Source organism: Eptatretus burgeri, chromosome 16, assembly GCF_056783735.1.
Source record: "Eptatretus burgeri isolate ZD-2024b chromosome 16, Ebu_testis_v1, whole genome shotgun sequence".
Taxonomy (NCBI): domain Eukaryota; kingdom Metazoa; phylum Chordata; class Myxini; order Myxiniformes; family Myxinidae; genus Eptatretus; species Eptatretus burgeri.
Window position 1 is genome coordinate 21,238,004 of NC_140976.1, and position 16,210 is coordinate 21,254,213.

Below are 16,210 nucleotides of genomic sequence, written 5' to 3' on the forward strand. Positions count from 1 at the left end.
TCTTGATTAAATTTGGAATGTGGGTAGAGGTCGATGAGTGAAACCCAACGACATATTTTTTCCCGGATTCGAGGTCAGGGTCAAGGTCACGAGGTCACGAAAGTTGTGAAAGTCGCCATTTTCAAAACCTATCTGGTCTGTCATTTTAGGAGATATCTGGCAACGGTTCATCAATTATGATAGTAAAAAACATTATAGAGATGACCGTCACCCCCACACGGGGGTAAATTTTTATCTTGTCTTCATATCTCCTGGTTTATAAACACGTCATGACGTCTTTCTCACTTTGTGGTGACATTGCGTGGGAAAGCAAAGACGGCTTCTTCTTCTTCTTCATCTTAATTCGACTCAGTCAGACGCAGCGCACGCACACACACACACACACACACACACACACACACACACACACACACTCACACACACACACACTCACACACACACACACTGACACACACTCACACACACACACACTCACACACACACACACACCCACATACTCACACACACACATACACATGCACACTCACACACACACTCACACACACAAACATTCACACACACATACACACACACTCACACACACAAACATTCACACACACACACACACACACACACACTCACACACACACACTCACACACACACTCACACACCCACACACTCACTCACACCCACACACACTCACACACTCACTCACACACACAAACATTCACACACACACACACACACACACACACTCACACACACACACACACACACACACACTCACACACACACACACACACACACACACACACACACACACACACACACACACACACGACTCCGGGGAGCATCATTTGCTGTGGATGAACCGATGTTAGCAAATCTGATAACAAACGGAGCTGTTCGAGATTGAAAGCAGAATCGCCTTGTCTTTACTGCCTCCAAGTGGAGGAAATGAGTGAAACATCTGTCGGGCTACAGGTACAAATCTCAACAAGTACCAGGATGGCCGAGTGGTTAAGGCGTTGGACTTAAGATCCAATGGATTTAGATCCACGTGGGTTCGAACCCCACTCCTGGTAACGTTTTATTCTTAACTCTAACGGGACGGACATTGCTGTTCTCATGATGTTTGTAGATTTCCGCATCCGATTGATAAACATCGTGCCATTAAATTATTGAAATATCGCACCTGCTTGTTTGTTCGTATCCTTTTCTCACCTGTGTTGCAAGTGGAGGTACCTGCTTTGTGGTGCTTTAAAAGGCGGTGTATAATCAGAAATACTGTTTCATAGGGCGATATAGCTTGGTGTTGGCGCAGTGGTTCAGGCAGCGGCTTGGGATCCAAAAGGTCCTGAGTTCAAGCCCCGTTGGGTCACTGAATTAATACACCAGGGGGTTGACTCAGCCTGTCATCCTTCCGAGGTCGGCGAAATGAGTACCAGTGTACTGGACCGGTGTATACCCCGGTTAAAATAGGTGTACCATATCCCTGCATCGTAAGAGGCGACCAGGGTTGCGTCAGGAAGGGCATCCGGCATAAAACGTGCCAAATCACGATGCGGATCATATGGATGATCCGATGTGGCGACCCCTAAAGGGAGCAGCCGAAACAAGAAGAAGACTGTTTCATGGGGCGAGAGATATTCAACTGTTATGTAAATAAAATTGAATGTTGAAAATAACAAACGTTTTCTGAATCGAATCGAGAGAAGGAACCGGGATTGAATGAGACTCATCATTATTATGTGAAGAAGAAGAAGATGGTTGAAGAGTTATTGTTTTCATGTGAATTAAAACCGGCCCATCTCTCCTCACCTTTCTCATCTTTTTATCACACTGTTTAAAACCGGTCCATCATTCCTCACCTTACTCATCTTTTTATCACACTGTTTAAAACTGGCCCATCATTCCTCACCTTCATCATCTTTTTATCATACTGTTTGAAACTGGCCCATCATTCCTCACCTTACTCATCTTTTTATCATGCTGTTTGAAACTGGCCCATCATTCCTCACCTTACTCATCTTTTTATCATACTGTTTGAAACTGGTCCATCTATCCTCACCTTACTCATTTTTTTATCATTCTGTTTGAAACTGGTCCATCTATCCTCACCTTACTCATCTTTTTATCATACTGTTTCAAACTGGTCCATCTATCCTCACCTTACTCATCTTTTTATCATACTGTTTGAAACTGGCCCATCTATCCTCACCTTACTCATCTTTTTATCAAACTGTTTGAAACTGGCCCATCTATCCTCACCTTACTCATCTTTTTATCATGCTGTTTGCAGATTCGGCTTGACTCGTGGAATCCCCTTCAGGACAATTGTTGCCATCAAGATGCACACAGGCAGGGATGGATACAGGTATACCGAGACTGAGCACCTTTTGTATTACAGATGCTTGAGTGGGTGTTTCAAGAGTCTGAAGGAATTGTCCTTTCCAGTGTAGTTGTGGAAGGTTTTGTGAGTTCAGTGTGAGGAGTTATTTATCAAAAATCAAACCGATGGATTCTTCAATGAAATGGTTGAATGGATTGTTCGGAGTTTGCACCGTTGGATTGTAAATCGGTTCACTTTGTGGAATCGACTGGCGAATCTCTGGACCAGGCTGTTGAATGATCTTCAAATGAACATTATATTTACTTTGTACTGTACAATGATAAGTTTCAATGAAAATATTGGCTTCTATTCGCAAACAGCTCTCTCTCGCTTTCCAAGCCAGTCGGTGCATATCAACCGCTTAGCAAACAGCTCACCGAGTCATTTTGCAAATGGACAAAGCGATCAAGGGAGGAACTTCGTCATGTTCGCAAAAATTCCCGCCGTTGTCGGATTGAAAATGACACAACAACCAATGAAATGTTCAGAAGCATACCTGGTATGTACAGAGTTGTCACAAGAGGATCAAGCAAAACTGAAAAAACAAGTTTTGTCATAATCCATCCATAACGTTTTGAAATATCATGTTGTACTGCATACAGTGTAGTCACTCATTATTAGTTATCGTAATCCTTTGGATTTCGGCAATTATGTTGGTCAGTTGTGTGTGTCTGTCTGTCTGTCTGTTTGTTTGTGTGTTTGTTTACCCTGTAGCAGTCACACCGTTTCAGCGATCATGACCAAACTGGGTACAGACGTCGGCCATGGTCCAACTTAGACACTTATCGTTTTTGGTGAATCTCGGTCAAAGGTCAAGGTCACCGAAAAACCGAAATTTTTATTTTCGCAACAACGTCCGCTAAAATGGTCGTATCGACTTCAAACCAAATCCAAAATGTGCATCTTCCAATTCTGCATCCAACCATATGTCTCATTGGGGTGTCACACCAACACCCTTCTTAGCGGTCGGGGGTTGAATGTGAGGGGGTCAACACTTTCAAATTGTGATAAAAACACCATTTCAAGTCCGATTGACTTCCAACTTATGATCATGACCAAACTAAGTGCTATAACTCATTAAACAGGAGCACTATCGACTTATAAGAACCAAATTGATTTCCAGGTTTTTGTTTTTTCAGAGATCATGGAGATATGACAAAGTTATTCCGGCAATTCCTTGCTCAACGACAAATTTTATTTTTTTCTTTACATTTTGCTCATATTTTTAATAGAGCAAACATGTGAACACGAGTAGCCATGAGAGGAGGCTTTCCTGAATGTTCATGCATTGAATGAGATGTAAACATCGTTGACGATGCTGTAGAAATAAATAAATGACCAACACATTTATTTTTCTATATCTTTGCTTGAAAGCATGAGGAAATCGGTTGTTTTTTCGGAGTTTTATTGAAGTAAACATGGAAAGTGTCTGTGCCCTCCCCACACAGGAAGTCCGACATCTTTACCATAAATGGATGAGGTGTGTTTGTGTGTGTGAGGCATGTTTTTTGTGGAGTTCTACTGGAGCGTTCTGATGTAGAATATGACACAACAAACTGATCGTCATGGTCTCCTGAGTTGATTAAGCTAATTAAATACAAATAATCTGAAGAATTCCCTTGTTTTAAACACACGCCATGTTAAGGTGTATAGAGCAGCTTAATAGGTCCTTCCACGGCCTGGCATTCTCAATACAAAATGATTTGAGCTTGGGCATGCGTGGGGAAAGGGTGAGGGGTTGGGCGAGTGTCGTAAAAAGTTTCGCCATATTTTCATACGTAATAAATAGATGGCGTCGCTCGAACAGGGAGGCATCGGATCTCGGACGTCAAAGCAATGCGACAATTGAAGGGACAAGAAATGGATTTAAACGATGTTGAACAGATGGAACTTGACCGAATGAAACTCGGAGAACATTCATGATGTCGGTGCTTCCCCTCCGAGAGACCTGTGTTACACACTTGGCGGGCCTTCTGAGACCCTCACATACCCTCTGGACATTGTGTTCTCTGTTCGGTTTGTTTTTAGGTCATCTCTACCGAGATGACCTAATAAAGCCGGACGAAATGTCTGTCCGTCCGTACGTCCGTCAACAATTTTTCTTTCCGATCTTGATGAAACTTAGTATGTGGGTAGAGGTCGATGAGTGTTGCACAACGATATAACTTTTGTCCGGGGTCAAGGTCACGAGGTCACGTAAGTTATAAAAATCGCCATTTTGAAAACCGATCTCGTCTTCCATTCTACAAGATATTCGGCAACTGTTTATTGATTATGATAGTAAAAAATATTATCTTGTATCTAACCGGATAGATTTTTGAATTTCCGTCCCGTTTGGCCGCCACGTCACCTGGAAGATGGTCAAAAACACCTCCCGGTACAAAGAAAACTTTTCACTTTTGATCTTGATTAAATTTGGAATGTGGGTAGAGGTCGATGAGTGAAACCCAACGACATATTTTTTCCCGGATTCGAGGTCAGGGTCAAGGTCACGAGGTCACGAAAGTTGTGAAAGTCGCCATTTTCAAAACCTATCTGGTCTGTCATTTTAGGAGATATCTGGCAACGGTTCATCAATTATGATAGTAAAAAACATTATAGAGATGACCGTCACCCCCACACGGGGGTAAATTTTTATTTTGTCTTCATATCTCCTGGTTTATAAACACGTCATGACGTCTTTCTCACTTTGTGGTGACATTGCGTGGGAAAGCAAAGACGGCTTCTTCTTCTTCTTCATCTTAATTCGACTCAGTCAGACGCAGCGCATACACACACACACACACACACACACACACACACACACACACACACACACACACACACACACACACACTCACACACACACACTCACACACACTCACACACACTCACACACACACACACTCACACACACACACACACACACACACACACTCACACACACACTCTCACACACACACACACACTCACACACACACTCACACACACTCACACACTCTCACACACACTCTCACACACACACTCGCACACACACTCGCACACACACTCACACACTCTCTCACACTCGCACACACTCTCACACTCACACACACACTCACACACACTCACACACACACACACTCACACACACACTCGCACACACACACTCACACACACACACACACACACACACACACTCACACTCACACTCGCACACACACTCACACACACACACACACTCACACACACACACTCACTCACACACTCAGACTCACACGCACTCTCACACACACTCAGACTCACACACACACTCACACACTCAGACTCACACACACACTCACACACACTCACACACACACTCACACACACACTCACACACACTCACACACTCACACACTCACACACACACTCACACACACACTCACACACACACTCTCACACCCACACTCACACACAGCACACATTCACTCACTCACACACACACTCACACACACTCACACAGCACACACGCACTCGCTCACACAGCACACACGCACTCACACACACACACACACACACACACACACACACACACACTCGCACACACACACTCACACACACACACACACACACACTCACACACACACTCGCACACACACACTCACACACACACACACACACACACACACACACACTCACACTCACACACACATGACTCCGGGGAGCATCATTTGCTGTGGATGAACCGATGTTAGCAAATCTGATAACAAACGGAGCTGTTCGAGATTGAAAGCAGAATCGCCTTGTCTTTACTGCCTCCAAGTGGAGGAAATGAGTGAAACATCTGTCGGGCTACAGGTACAAATCTCAACAAGTACCAGGATGGCCGAGTGGTTAAGGCGTTGGACTTAAGATCCAATGGATTTAGATCCACGTGGGTTCGAACCCCACTCCTGGTAACGTTTTATTCTTAACTCTAACGGGACGGACATTGCTGTTCTCATGATGTTTGTAGATTTCCGCATCCGATTGATAAACATCGTGCCATTAAATTATTCAAATATCGCACCTGCTTGTTTGTTCGTATCCATTTCTCACCTGTGTTACAAGTGGAGGTACCTGCTTTGTGGTGCTTTAAAAGGCGGTGTATAATCAGAGATACTGTTTCATAGGACGATATATATTTTACTGTTATGAAAATAAAATTGAATGTTGAAAATAACAAACGTTTTCTGAATCGAATCGAGAGAAGGAACCGGGATTGAATGAGACTCATCATTAATATGTGAAGAAGAAGAAGATGGTTGAAGAGTTATTGTTTTCATGTGAATTGAAACCGGCCCATCTCTCCTCACCTTTCTCATCTTTTTATCACACTGTTTAAAACCGGCCCATAATTCCTCACCTTACTCATCTTTTTATCACACTGTTTAAAACTGGCCCATCATTCCTCACCTTCATCATCTTTTTATCATACTGTTTGAAACTGGCCCATCATTCCTCACCTTACTCATCTTTTTATCATGCTGTTTGAAACTGGCCCATCATTCCTCACCTTACTCATCTTTTTATCATACTGTTTGAAACTGGTCCATCTATCCTCACCTTACTCATTTTTTTATCATTCTGTTTGAAACTGGTCCATCTATCCTCACCTTACTCATCTTTTTATCATACTGTTTCAAACTGGTCCATCTATCCTCACCTTACTCATCTTTTTATCATACTGTTTGAAACTGGCCCATCTATCCTCACCTTACTCATCTTTTTATCAAACTGTTTGAAACTGGCCCATCTATCCTCACCTTACTCATCTTTTTATCATGCTGTTTGCAGATTCGGCTTGACTCGTGGAATCCCCTTCAGGACAATTGTTGCCATCAAGATGCACACAGGCAGGGATGGATACAGGTATACCGAGACCGAGCTCCTTTTGTATTACAGATGCTTGAGTGGGTGTTTCAAGAGTCTGAAGGAATTGTCCTTTCCAGTGTAGTTGTGGAAGGTTTTGTGAGTTCAGTGTGAGGAGTTATTTATCAAAAATCAAACCGATGGATTCTTCAATGAAATGGTTGAATGGATTGTTCGGAGTTTGCACCGTTGGATTGTAAATCGGTTCACTTTGTGGAATCGACTGGCGAATCTCTGGACCAGGCTGTTGAATGATCTTCAAATGAACATTATATTTACTTTGTACTGTACAATGATAAGTTTCAATGAAAATATTGGCTTCTATTCGCAAACAGCTCTCTCTCGCTTTCCAAGCCAGTCGGTGCATATCAACCGCTTAGCAAACAGCTCACCGAGTCATTTTGCAAATGGACAAAGCGATCAAGGGAGGAACTTCGTCATGTTCGCAAAAATTCCCGCCGTTGTCGGATTGAAAATGACACAACAACCAATGAAATGTTCAGAAGCATACCTGGTATGTACAGAGTTGTCACAAGAGGATCAAGCAAAACTGAAAAAACAAGTTTTGTCATAATCCATCCATAACGTTTTGAAATATCATGTTGTACTGCATACAGTGTAGTCACTCATTATTAGTTATCGTAATCCTTTGGATTTCGGCAATTATGTTGGTCAGTTGTGTGTGTCTGTCTGTCTGTCTGTTTGTTTGTGTGTTTGTTTACCCTGTAGCAGTCACACCGTTTCAGCGATCATGACCAAACTGGGTACAGACGTCGGCCATGGTCCAACTTAGACACTTATCGTTTTTGGTGAATCTCGGTCAAAGGTCAAGGTCACCGAAAAACCGAAATTTTTATTTTCGCAACAACGTCCGCTAAAATGGTCGTATCGACTTCAAACCAAATCCAAAATGTGCATCTTCCAATTCTGCATCCAACCATATGTCTCATTGGGGTGTCACACCAACACCCTTCTTAGCGGTCGGGGGTTGAATGTGAGGGGGGTCAACACTTTCAAATTGTGATAAAAACACCATTTCAAGTCCGATTGACTTCCAACTTATGATCATGACCAAACTAAGTGCTATAACTCATTAAACAGGAGCACTATCGACTTATAAGAACCAAATTGATTTCCAGGTTTTTGTTTTTTCAGAGATCATGGAGATATGACAAAGTTATTCCGGCAATTCCTTGCTCAACGAGAAATTTTATTTTTTTCTTTACATTTTGCTCATATTTTTAATAGAGCAAACATGTGAACACGAGTAGCCATGAGAGGAGGCTTTCCTGAATGTTCATGCATTGAATGAGATGTAAACATCGTTGACGATGCTGTAGAAATAAATAAATGACCAACACATTTATTTTTCTATATCTTTGCTTGAAAGCATGAGGAAATCGGTTGTTTTTTCGGAGTTTTATTGAAGTAAACATGGAAAGTGTCTGTGCCCTCCCCACACAGGAAGTCCGACATCTTTACCATAAATGGATGAGGTGTGTTTGTGTGTGTGAGGCATGTTTTTTGTGGAGTTCTACTGGAGCGTTCTGATGTAGAATATGACACAACAAACTGATCGTCATGGTCTCCTGAGTTGATTAAGCTAATTAAATACAAATAATCTGAAGAATTCCCTTGTTTTAAACACACGCCATGTTAAGGTGTATAGAGCAGCTTAATAGGTCCTTCCACGGCCTGGCATTCTCAATACAAAATGATTTGAGCTTGGGCATGCGTGGGGAAAGGGTGAGGGGTTGGGCGAGTGTCGTAAAAAGTTTCGCCATATTTTCATACGTAATAAATAGATGGCGTCGCTCGAACAGGGAGGCATCGGATCTCGGACGTCAAAGCAATGCGACAATTGAAGGGACAAGAAATGGATTTAAACGATGTTGAACAGATGGAACTTGACCGAATGAAACTCGGAGAACATTCATGATGTCGGTGCTTCCCCTCCGAGAGACCTGTGTTACACACTTGGCGGGCCTTCTGAGACCCTCACATACCCTCTGGACATTGTGTTCTCTGTTCGGTTCGTTTTTAGGTCATCTCTACCGAGATGACCTAATAAAGCCGGACGAAATGTCTGTCCGTCCGTACGTCCGTCAACAATTTTTCTTTCCGATCTTGATGAAACTTAGTATGTGGGTAGAGGTCGATGAGTGTTGCACAACGATATAACTTTTGTCCGGGGTCAAGGTCACGAGGTCACGTAAGTTATAAAAATCGCCATTTTGAAAACCGATCTCGTCTTCCATTCTACAAGATATTCGGCAACTGTTTATTGATTATGATAGTAAAAAATATTATCTTGTATCTAACCGGATAGATTTTTGAATTTCCGTCCCGTTTGGCCGCCACGTCACCTGGAAGATGGTCAAAAACACCTCCCGGTACAAAGAAAACTTTTCACTTTTGATCTTGATTAAATTTGGAATGTGGGTAGAGGTCGATGAGTGAAACCCAACGACATATTTTTTCCCGGATTCGAGGTCAGGGTCAAGGTCACGAGGTCACGAAAGTTGTGAAAGTCGCCATTTTCAAAACCTATCTGGTCTGTCATTTTAGGAGATATCTGGCAACGGTTCATCAATTATGATAGTAAAAAACATTATAGAGATGACCGTCACCCCCACACGGGGGTAAATTTTTATTTTGTCTTCATATCTCCTGGTTTATAAACACGTCATGACGTCTTTCTCACTTTGTGGTGACATTGCGTGGGAAAGCAAAGACAGCTTCTTCTTCTTCTTCATCTTAATTCGACTCAGTCAGACGCAGCGCATGCACACACACACACACACACACACACACACACACACACACTCACGCACACACACTCACACACACACACTCACACACACACACTCACACACACTCACACACACTCACTCACACACACACTCACACACACACTCACACACACACTCACTCACACACACACTCACACACTCACACACTCACACTCACACACACACTCACACACACTCACGCACTCACACACCCACTCACTCACACACCCACCTACACACTCACACACTCACACACACTCACACACTCACACCCACCCACACACTCACACCCACCCACACACACACACGCTCACACACTCGCACACACACTCACTCACACACACACACGCACACACTCACACACACACTCGCACACACTCACACACAGACTCACTCACACACACACACACTCACACACACACACTCACACACACACACACACACACACACACACACTCACACACTCACACACACACACACACACACACACACACACACACACACACTCACACTCACACACACATGACTCCGGGGAGCATCATTTGCTGTGGATGAACCGATGTTAGCAAATCTGATAACAAACGCGGCTGTTCGAGATTGAAAGCAGAATCGTCTTGTCTTTACTGCCTCCAAGTGGAGGAAATGAGTGAAACATCTGTGGGGCTACAGGTACAAATCTCAACAAGTACCAGGATGGCCGAGTGGTTAAGGCGTTGGACTTAAGATCCAATGGATTTAGATCCACGTGGGTTCGAACCCCACTCCTGGTAACGTTTTATTCTTAACCCTAACGGGACGGACATTGCTGTTCTCATGATGTTTGTAGATTTCCGCATCCGATTGATAAACATCGTGCCATTAAATTATTGAAATATCGCACCTGCTTGTTTGTTCGTATCCATTTCTCACCTGTGTTGCAAGTGGAGGCACCTGCTTTGTGGTGCTTTAAAAGGCGGTGTATAATCAGAAATACTGTTTCATAGGGCGATATATATTTTACTGTTATGAAAATAAAATTGAATGTTGAAAATAAACGTTTTCTGAATCTAAACGAGAGAAGGAACCGGGATTGAATGAGACTCATCATTATTATGTGAAGAAGAAGAGAGTTGAAGAGTTATTGTTTTCATGTGAATTGAAACTGGCCCATCTCTCCTCACCTTTCTCATCTTTTTATCACACTGTTTAAAACTGGCCCATCATTCCTCACCTTACTCATCTTTTTATCACACTGTTTAAAACTGGCCCATCATTCCTCACCTTTCTCATCTTTTTATCACACTGTTTAAAACCGGCCCATCATTCCTCACCTTACTCATCTTTTTATCACACTGTTTAAAACTGGCCCATCATTCCTCACTTTTCTCATCTTTTTATCACACTGTTTAAAACTGGCCCATCATTCCTCACCTTTCTCATCTTTTTATCACACTGTTTAAAACCGGCCCATCATTCCTCACCTTACTCATCTTTTTATCACACTGTTTAAAACTGGCCCATCATTCCTCCCAAAGGGCGGAGGAGCTCCTTGTGAGCCAACGGCCATCCATATCTAGTGCCCAACTGTGTCTGCGGACGTCCTCCTGCAGTTGGGTCACTTCTTATTAGGAGGTTGGTGGCAGGATTTGCACTCCAGCCACCGTAAAACGCTTCATTCCGCAAAACGCAAAAACGCAAAAAAATCTGAAAACCCACTCCGTGGGAGTACCTCCTGTGCAGCTTCCCTTCGCAGGGCAGCTCACCGGATGATGGGATTGGGGCAAAGCCTTCGGGACCCCCAATCTTTGATAGGAGGGAAACCACGGGGTAACATCCCTGGGTCAGATTGCGGGAGAGTGTGTCGGAGTGGTGCTGAGGTGTCGTCCACCAGACGGCGGTCTCCTTGGGTTAACCTGAGGCGGTCCCTTCGGGTGGGTGCCTGGAATGTCCTATCCCTAAGAGAGGATGATCACCTGTCTCTGTTATCATCTGAGCTCAAGCGTTTGGACATCGGGATTGCAGCTCTCTCTGAGGTTCGGAGACCGGATTGCGGCGAGATAATGGTGGGTGGTTACACCTACTATTGGTCTGGTCGCTCTGATGGTTACCATACCCAAGGAGTTGCTGTAGCTGTGTCCAATAAGCTGACCCCAATGATAATTGAGGTAACACCGGTCAACGAGCGTATTATGAGATTAAGGATTCGTCACTCCTTAGGTGTCATTTCCCTGGTCTCTATTTATGCTCCGACTGAGGCGAGTGATCTTACCGTGAAGGATGCATTCTACACCACACTCGAGTCTGTGGTTGATCAGTGCCCCAGACGAGATACACTTCTAGTCTTGGGGGATTTCAATGCATCGACTGGAACTGATAGGGATGGTTATGAGGTGTGTGTTGGTCCCCATGGGTCAGGAACTATGAACCAGAATAGCACTAAGTTCCTTGACTTTGCAAGAAGTCATGGACTTAGGGTGGCTGGTTCATGGTTTCAGCGCCCGCAAGCTCATCGCTGGACTTGGTATTCCAACGCTGGCGGTGTGGCAAAGGAGATTGACCATGTCCTCATTGACGGTCGTTGGAGGATGATCCAGAACTGCAGGGTCTACCGGAGTGCTCAGTTCCTCAATACTGACCACAGGCTTGTTGTAGCAACTCTAAAGCTGCACCATAAATCCTGGAGAATGGTACCATCCCAGCCTAGGCTGGATGTTGCCAAGCTCAGGGATGAGAGAGTAGCTGAGGAGTTTGCGAACAGGCTGAGTGGACACTTGGGGGGTCTGGGTGCTTTGGGGGGTCCTGAAGAGTTGTGGAACACCTTCAAGACCACCGTCCTTGATGTTGCCGGTGGATGCCTTGGAGTTCACCGCAGGGCAAAGAAGAATTTTGTCTCTCAAGGGACACTGGATACCATTGACCAGAGTCGCAGGGCCAGGCTGAATGGCAGAGCTGAGCTGTTCAGGGAGCTGAGGCGTAAAACTGTACGTGCACTGAGGGTGGACAAGGAGGCCTATGTGCGAGGAATCTGTGAGGGGGTAGAGCATCACCTGTGGACAGGTGATTCTCGTCCCGCTTACAGGGGAATTCGCGCATTACGTTCATCCAAGCCCATCCCTCGGAGCACTGCAGTTCGAGCAGAGAGTGGTAAGCTCTTGACAGAGGAGTCTGAAGTGAAGGCCCGCTGGGCCGGTTACTTCGAGCGGTTGTACCAGGTTGATCCCCCAGCTGTCGAGTTGGACGTCAAGGGCGTTACAATCCCTGTTGCTGACCCTCGAATCAACTGTGGTCCACCATCGCTTGTGGAAACACGGGCTGCGGTGAACCAGTTGAAACGGGGCAAAGCTCCAGGGATCTGTGGCATCCATGCCGAACTTCTCAAGGCTGGTGGAAATGCTGCACTCGCGTCGTTGCATGCAGTTTTGTGCTCTGCCTGGAACACAGGCATCATCCCAACTGACTGGAAGAGGGGCCTTGTTGTCCCTCTCTGGAAAGGGAAGGGTGATCGCCAAGACTGCAACAACTACCGAGGGGTGACGCTGCTCTCAGTGCCGGGCAAGGTCTTTGCTCGGATAATTCTTGATAGGGTTCGCCACCATCTGCTTGAGCACCAGCGTCCAGAGCAGTCAGGCTTTACACCAAAGAGGTCAACGATTGACCGTATCCTTGCACTTCGTGTCCTCACCGAACGCAGACGAGAGTTTCGGCAGGGGCTGCTTGCAGCCTATGTTGATCTCTGTAAAGCGTTCGATTCAGTGAATCGGGATGTCCTCTGGAGGATTCTTGGTCTTCGTGGGGTGCCACCGAAACTGATCGATCTGATGTCTGAACTCTACTCTGGTACTGAGAGTGCTGTGAAGTGTGGTGGTACCGCCTCTGACTTATTTCCAGTTGTTACTGGAGTTCGTCAGGGATGTGTACTTGCCCCCACACTTTTCAGCACTTGTATGGACTGGATTTTTGGGAGGATGTCGGAGAGATCAAGTTGCGGTGCATCGTTTGGCAATGTCAAGATCTCGGACCTTGATTTTGCAGATGATGCAGTCATCTTTGCGGAGACTTTAGACATCCTCTTGGGGGCCCTCGAGGTGCTGAATGAGGAGTCGGAGCCGTTGGGATTACGGATTTATTGGGTCAAAACAAAGATCCAGGCTTTCGGTGACATCTTGGATGCTGCTGTCCTGTCTGTGTCTGTTTGTGGTGAGGATGTTGAGGTCGTGGATAGATTCACTTACCTTGGCAGTGATATTCATGTCTCCGCAGGTTGTGAGCCGGAGGTCAATAAACGTCTGGGTCGGGCCTGGGGAGTCATGGATTCACTGGATCATGGGGTGTGGCGCCGCCGGTACCTGTGCGGGAGGACGAAAGTCCGAGTCTTCAGGTCCTTGGTACTTCCAGTCTTGCTCTATGGGTGCGAGACTTGGACTTTGACCAAGGATCTGAGACGGAGACTTAATTCCTTTGGTACCAGGTCTCTTCGGAGAATCCTTGGCTATCGCTGGTCGGATTTTGTGTCCAACGAGCGGTTGCTGAGAGAGACTCGGATGAGATTTGTTACCTGCATAGTCCGTGAGCGTCAGCTGCGGCTGTATGGACATGTGGCTCGTTTTCCTGACGCTGATCCTGCTCACCAGATTCTCTCAGCGAGGGAGTCTCATGAGTGGAGGAGGCCAGTGGGCCGACCACGTGCCTCATGGTTGCAGCAGGTTGACCATCATCTCAAGGAGATGGGGATGGGCCTGGCATCTGCCTGGGGGATGGCCAGACGGAGGCCCCTGGAGTACCGGCGGAAAGTGGACGCAGCGACGCGCTGTTCTGGCACATGCTCCCATACCTGACCTGACATCATTCCTCATCTTTCTCATTTTTTTATCACACTGTTTAAAACTGGCCCATCATTCCTCACCTTACTCATCTTTTTATCACACTGTTTAAAACTGGCCCATCATTCCTCACCTTACTCATCTTTTTATCATACTGTTTAAAACTGGCCCATCATTCCTCACCTTACTCATCTTTTTATCACACTGTTTAAAACTGGCCCATCATTCCTTACCTGAATCATCTTTTTATCATAATGTTTGAAACTGGCCCTTCTATCCTCACTTTACTCATTTTTTTATCATACTGTTTGAAACTGGCCCATCTATCCTTACCTTACTCATCTTTTTATCATACTGTTTGAAACTGGCCCATCTATCCTCATCTTACTCATCTTTTTATCATACTGTTTGAAACTGGCCCATCTATCCTCACCTGAATCATCTTTTTATCATACTGTTTGAAACTGGCCCATCTATCCTCACCTTACTCATCTTTTTATCATACTGTTTGAAACTGGCCCATCTATCCTCACCTTACTCATCTTTTTATCATACTGTTTGAAACTGGCCCATCTATCCTCACCTTACTCATCTTTTTATCATACTGTTTGAAACTGGCCCATCTATCCTCACCTTACTCATCTTTTTATCATACTGTTTGAAACTGGCCCATCTATCCTTACCTTACTCATCTTTTTATCACACTGTTTGGAACTGGCCCTTCTATCCTCACCTTACTCATCTTTTTATCATACTGTTTGAAACTGGCCCATCTATCCTCACCTTACTCATCTTTTTATCATACTGTTTGAAACTGGCCCTTCTATCCTCACCTTACTCATCTTTTTATCATACTGTTTGAAACTGGCCCTTCTATCCTCACCTTACTCATCTTTTTATCACACTGTTTGAAACTGGCCCTTCTATCCTCACCTTACTCATCTTTTTATCATAATGTTTGAAACTGGCCCATCTATCCTTACCTTACTCATCTTTTTATCATACTGTTTGAAACTGGCCCATCTATCCTCACCTTACTCATCTTTTTATCATACTGTTTGAAACTGGCCCATCTATCCTCACCTTACTCATCTCTTTATCATAATGTTTGAAACTGGCCCATCTATCCTTACCTTACTCATCTTTTTATCACACTGTTTGAAACTGGCCCATCTATCCTTACCTTACTCATCTTTTTATCACACTGTTTGAAACTGGCCCATCTATCCTCACCTTACTCATCTTTTTATCATACTGTTTGAAACTGGCCCTTCTATCCTCACCTTACTCATCTTTTTATCATACTGTTTGAAACTGGCCCATCTATCCTCACCTTACTCATCTTTTTATCATACTGTTTGAAACTGGCCCATCTATCCTCACCTTACTCATCTCT

The 16,210-nt window shown here is 44.6% G+C and overlaps 1 protein-coding gene and 3 non-coding genes across 16 annotated transcripts in view; all 4 read left to right on the top strand.

The window, feature by feature from the left end:
- LOC147010672 (uncharacterized) overlaps window positions 1–16,210 on the top strand; it is a 39,589-nt gene that overhangs the window by 5,900 nt on the left and 17,479 nt on the right. For 4 of the 13 annotated variants that reach the window (XM_085858949.1, XM_085858948.1, XM_085858953.1 and 1 more), the window contains exons 3-4: window positions 2,283–2,357; window positions 7,149–7,223. The exons of 2 other annotated variants lie outside the window; for them this stretch is intronic. In XM_085858949.1, the coding sequence (XP_085715075.1) occupies window positions 2,283–2,357; window positions 7,149–7,223 (150 nt within the window). Of the gene's footprint in view, window positions 1–2,282; window positions 2,358–4,248; window positions 4,389–4,409; window positions 4,569–6,081; window positions 6,269–7,148; window positions 7,224–9,109; window positions 9,256–9,287; window positions 9,436–10,437; window positions 10,783–16,210 lie in introns of those variants that run through there. 7 more of the 13 variants (XR_015052240.1, XM_085858952.1, XR_015052237.1 and 4 more) reach the window with 7 other exon arrangements.
- Window positions 983–1,065, top strand: TRNAL-UAA (transfer RNA leucine (anticodon UAA)). The gene has a single exon. It is a non-coding gene; the product is annotated as a tRNA-Leu (tRNA).
- TRNAL-UAA (transfer RNA leucine (anticodon UAA)) lies at window positions 6,189–6,271 on the top strand. Its single transcript has one exon. It is a non-coding gene; the product is annotated as a tRNA-Leu (tRNA).
- On the top strand, window positions 10,703–10,785 carry TRNAL-UAA (transfer RNA leucine (anticodon UAA)). Its single transcript has one exon. It is a non-coding gene; the product is annotated as a tRNA-Leu (tRNA).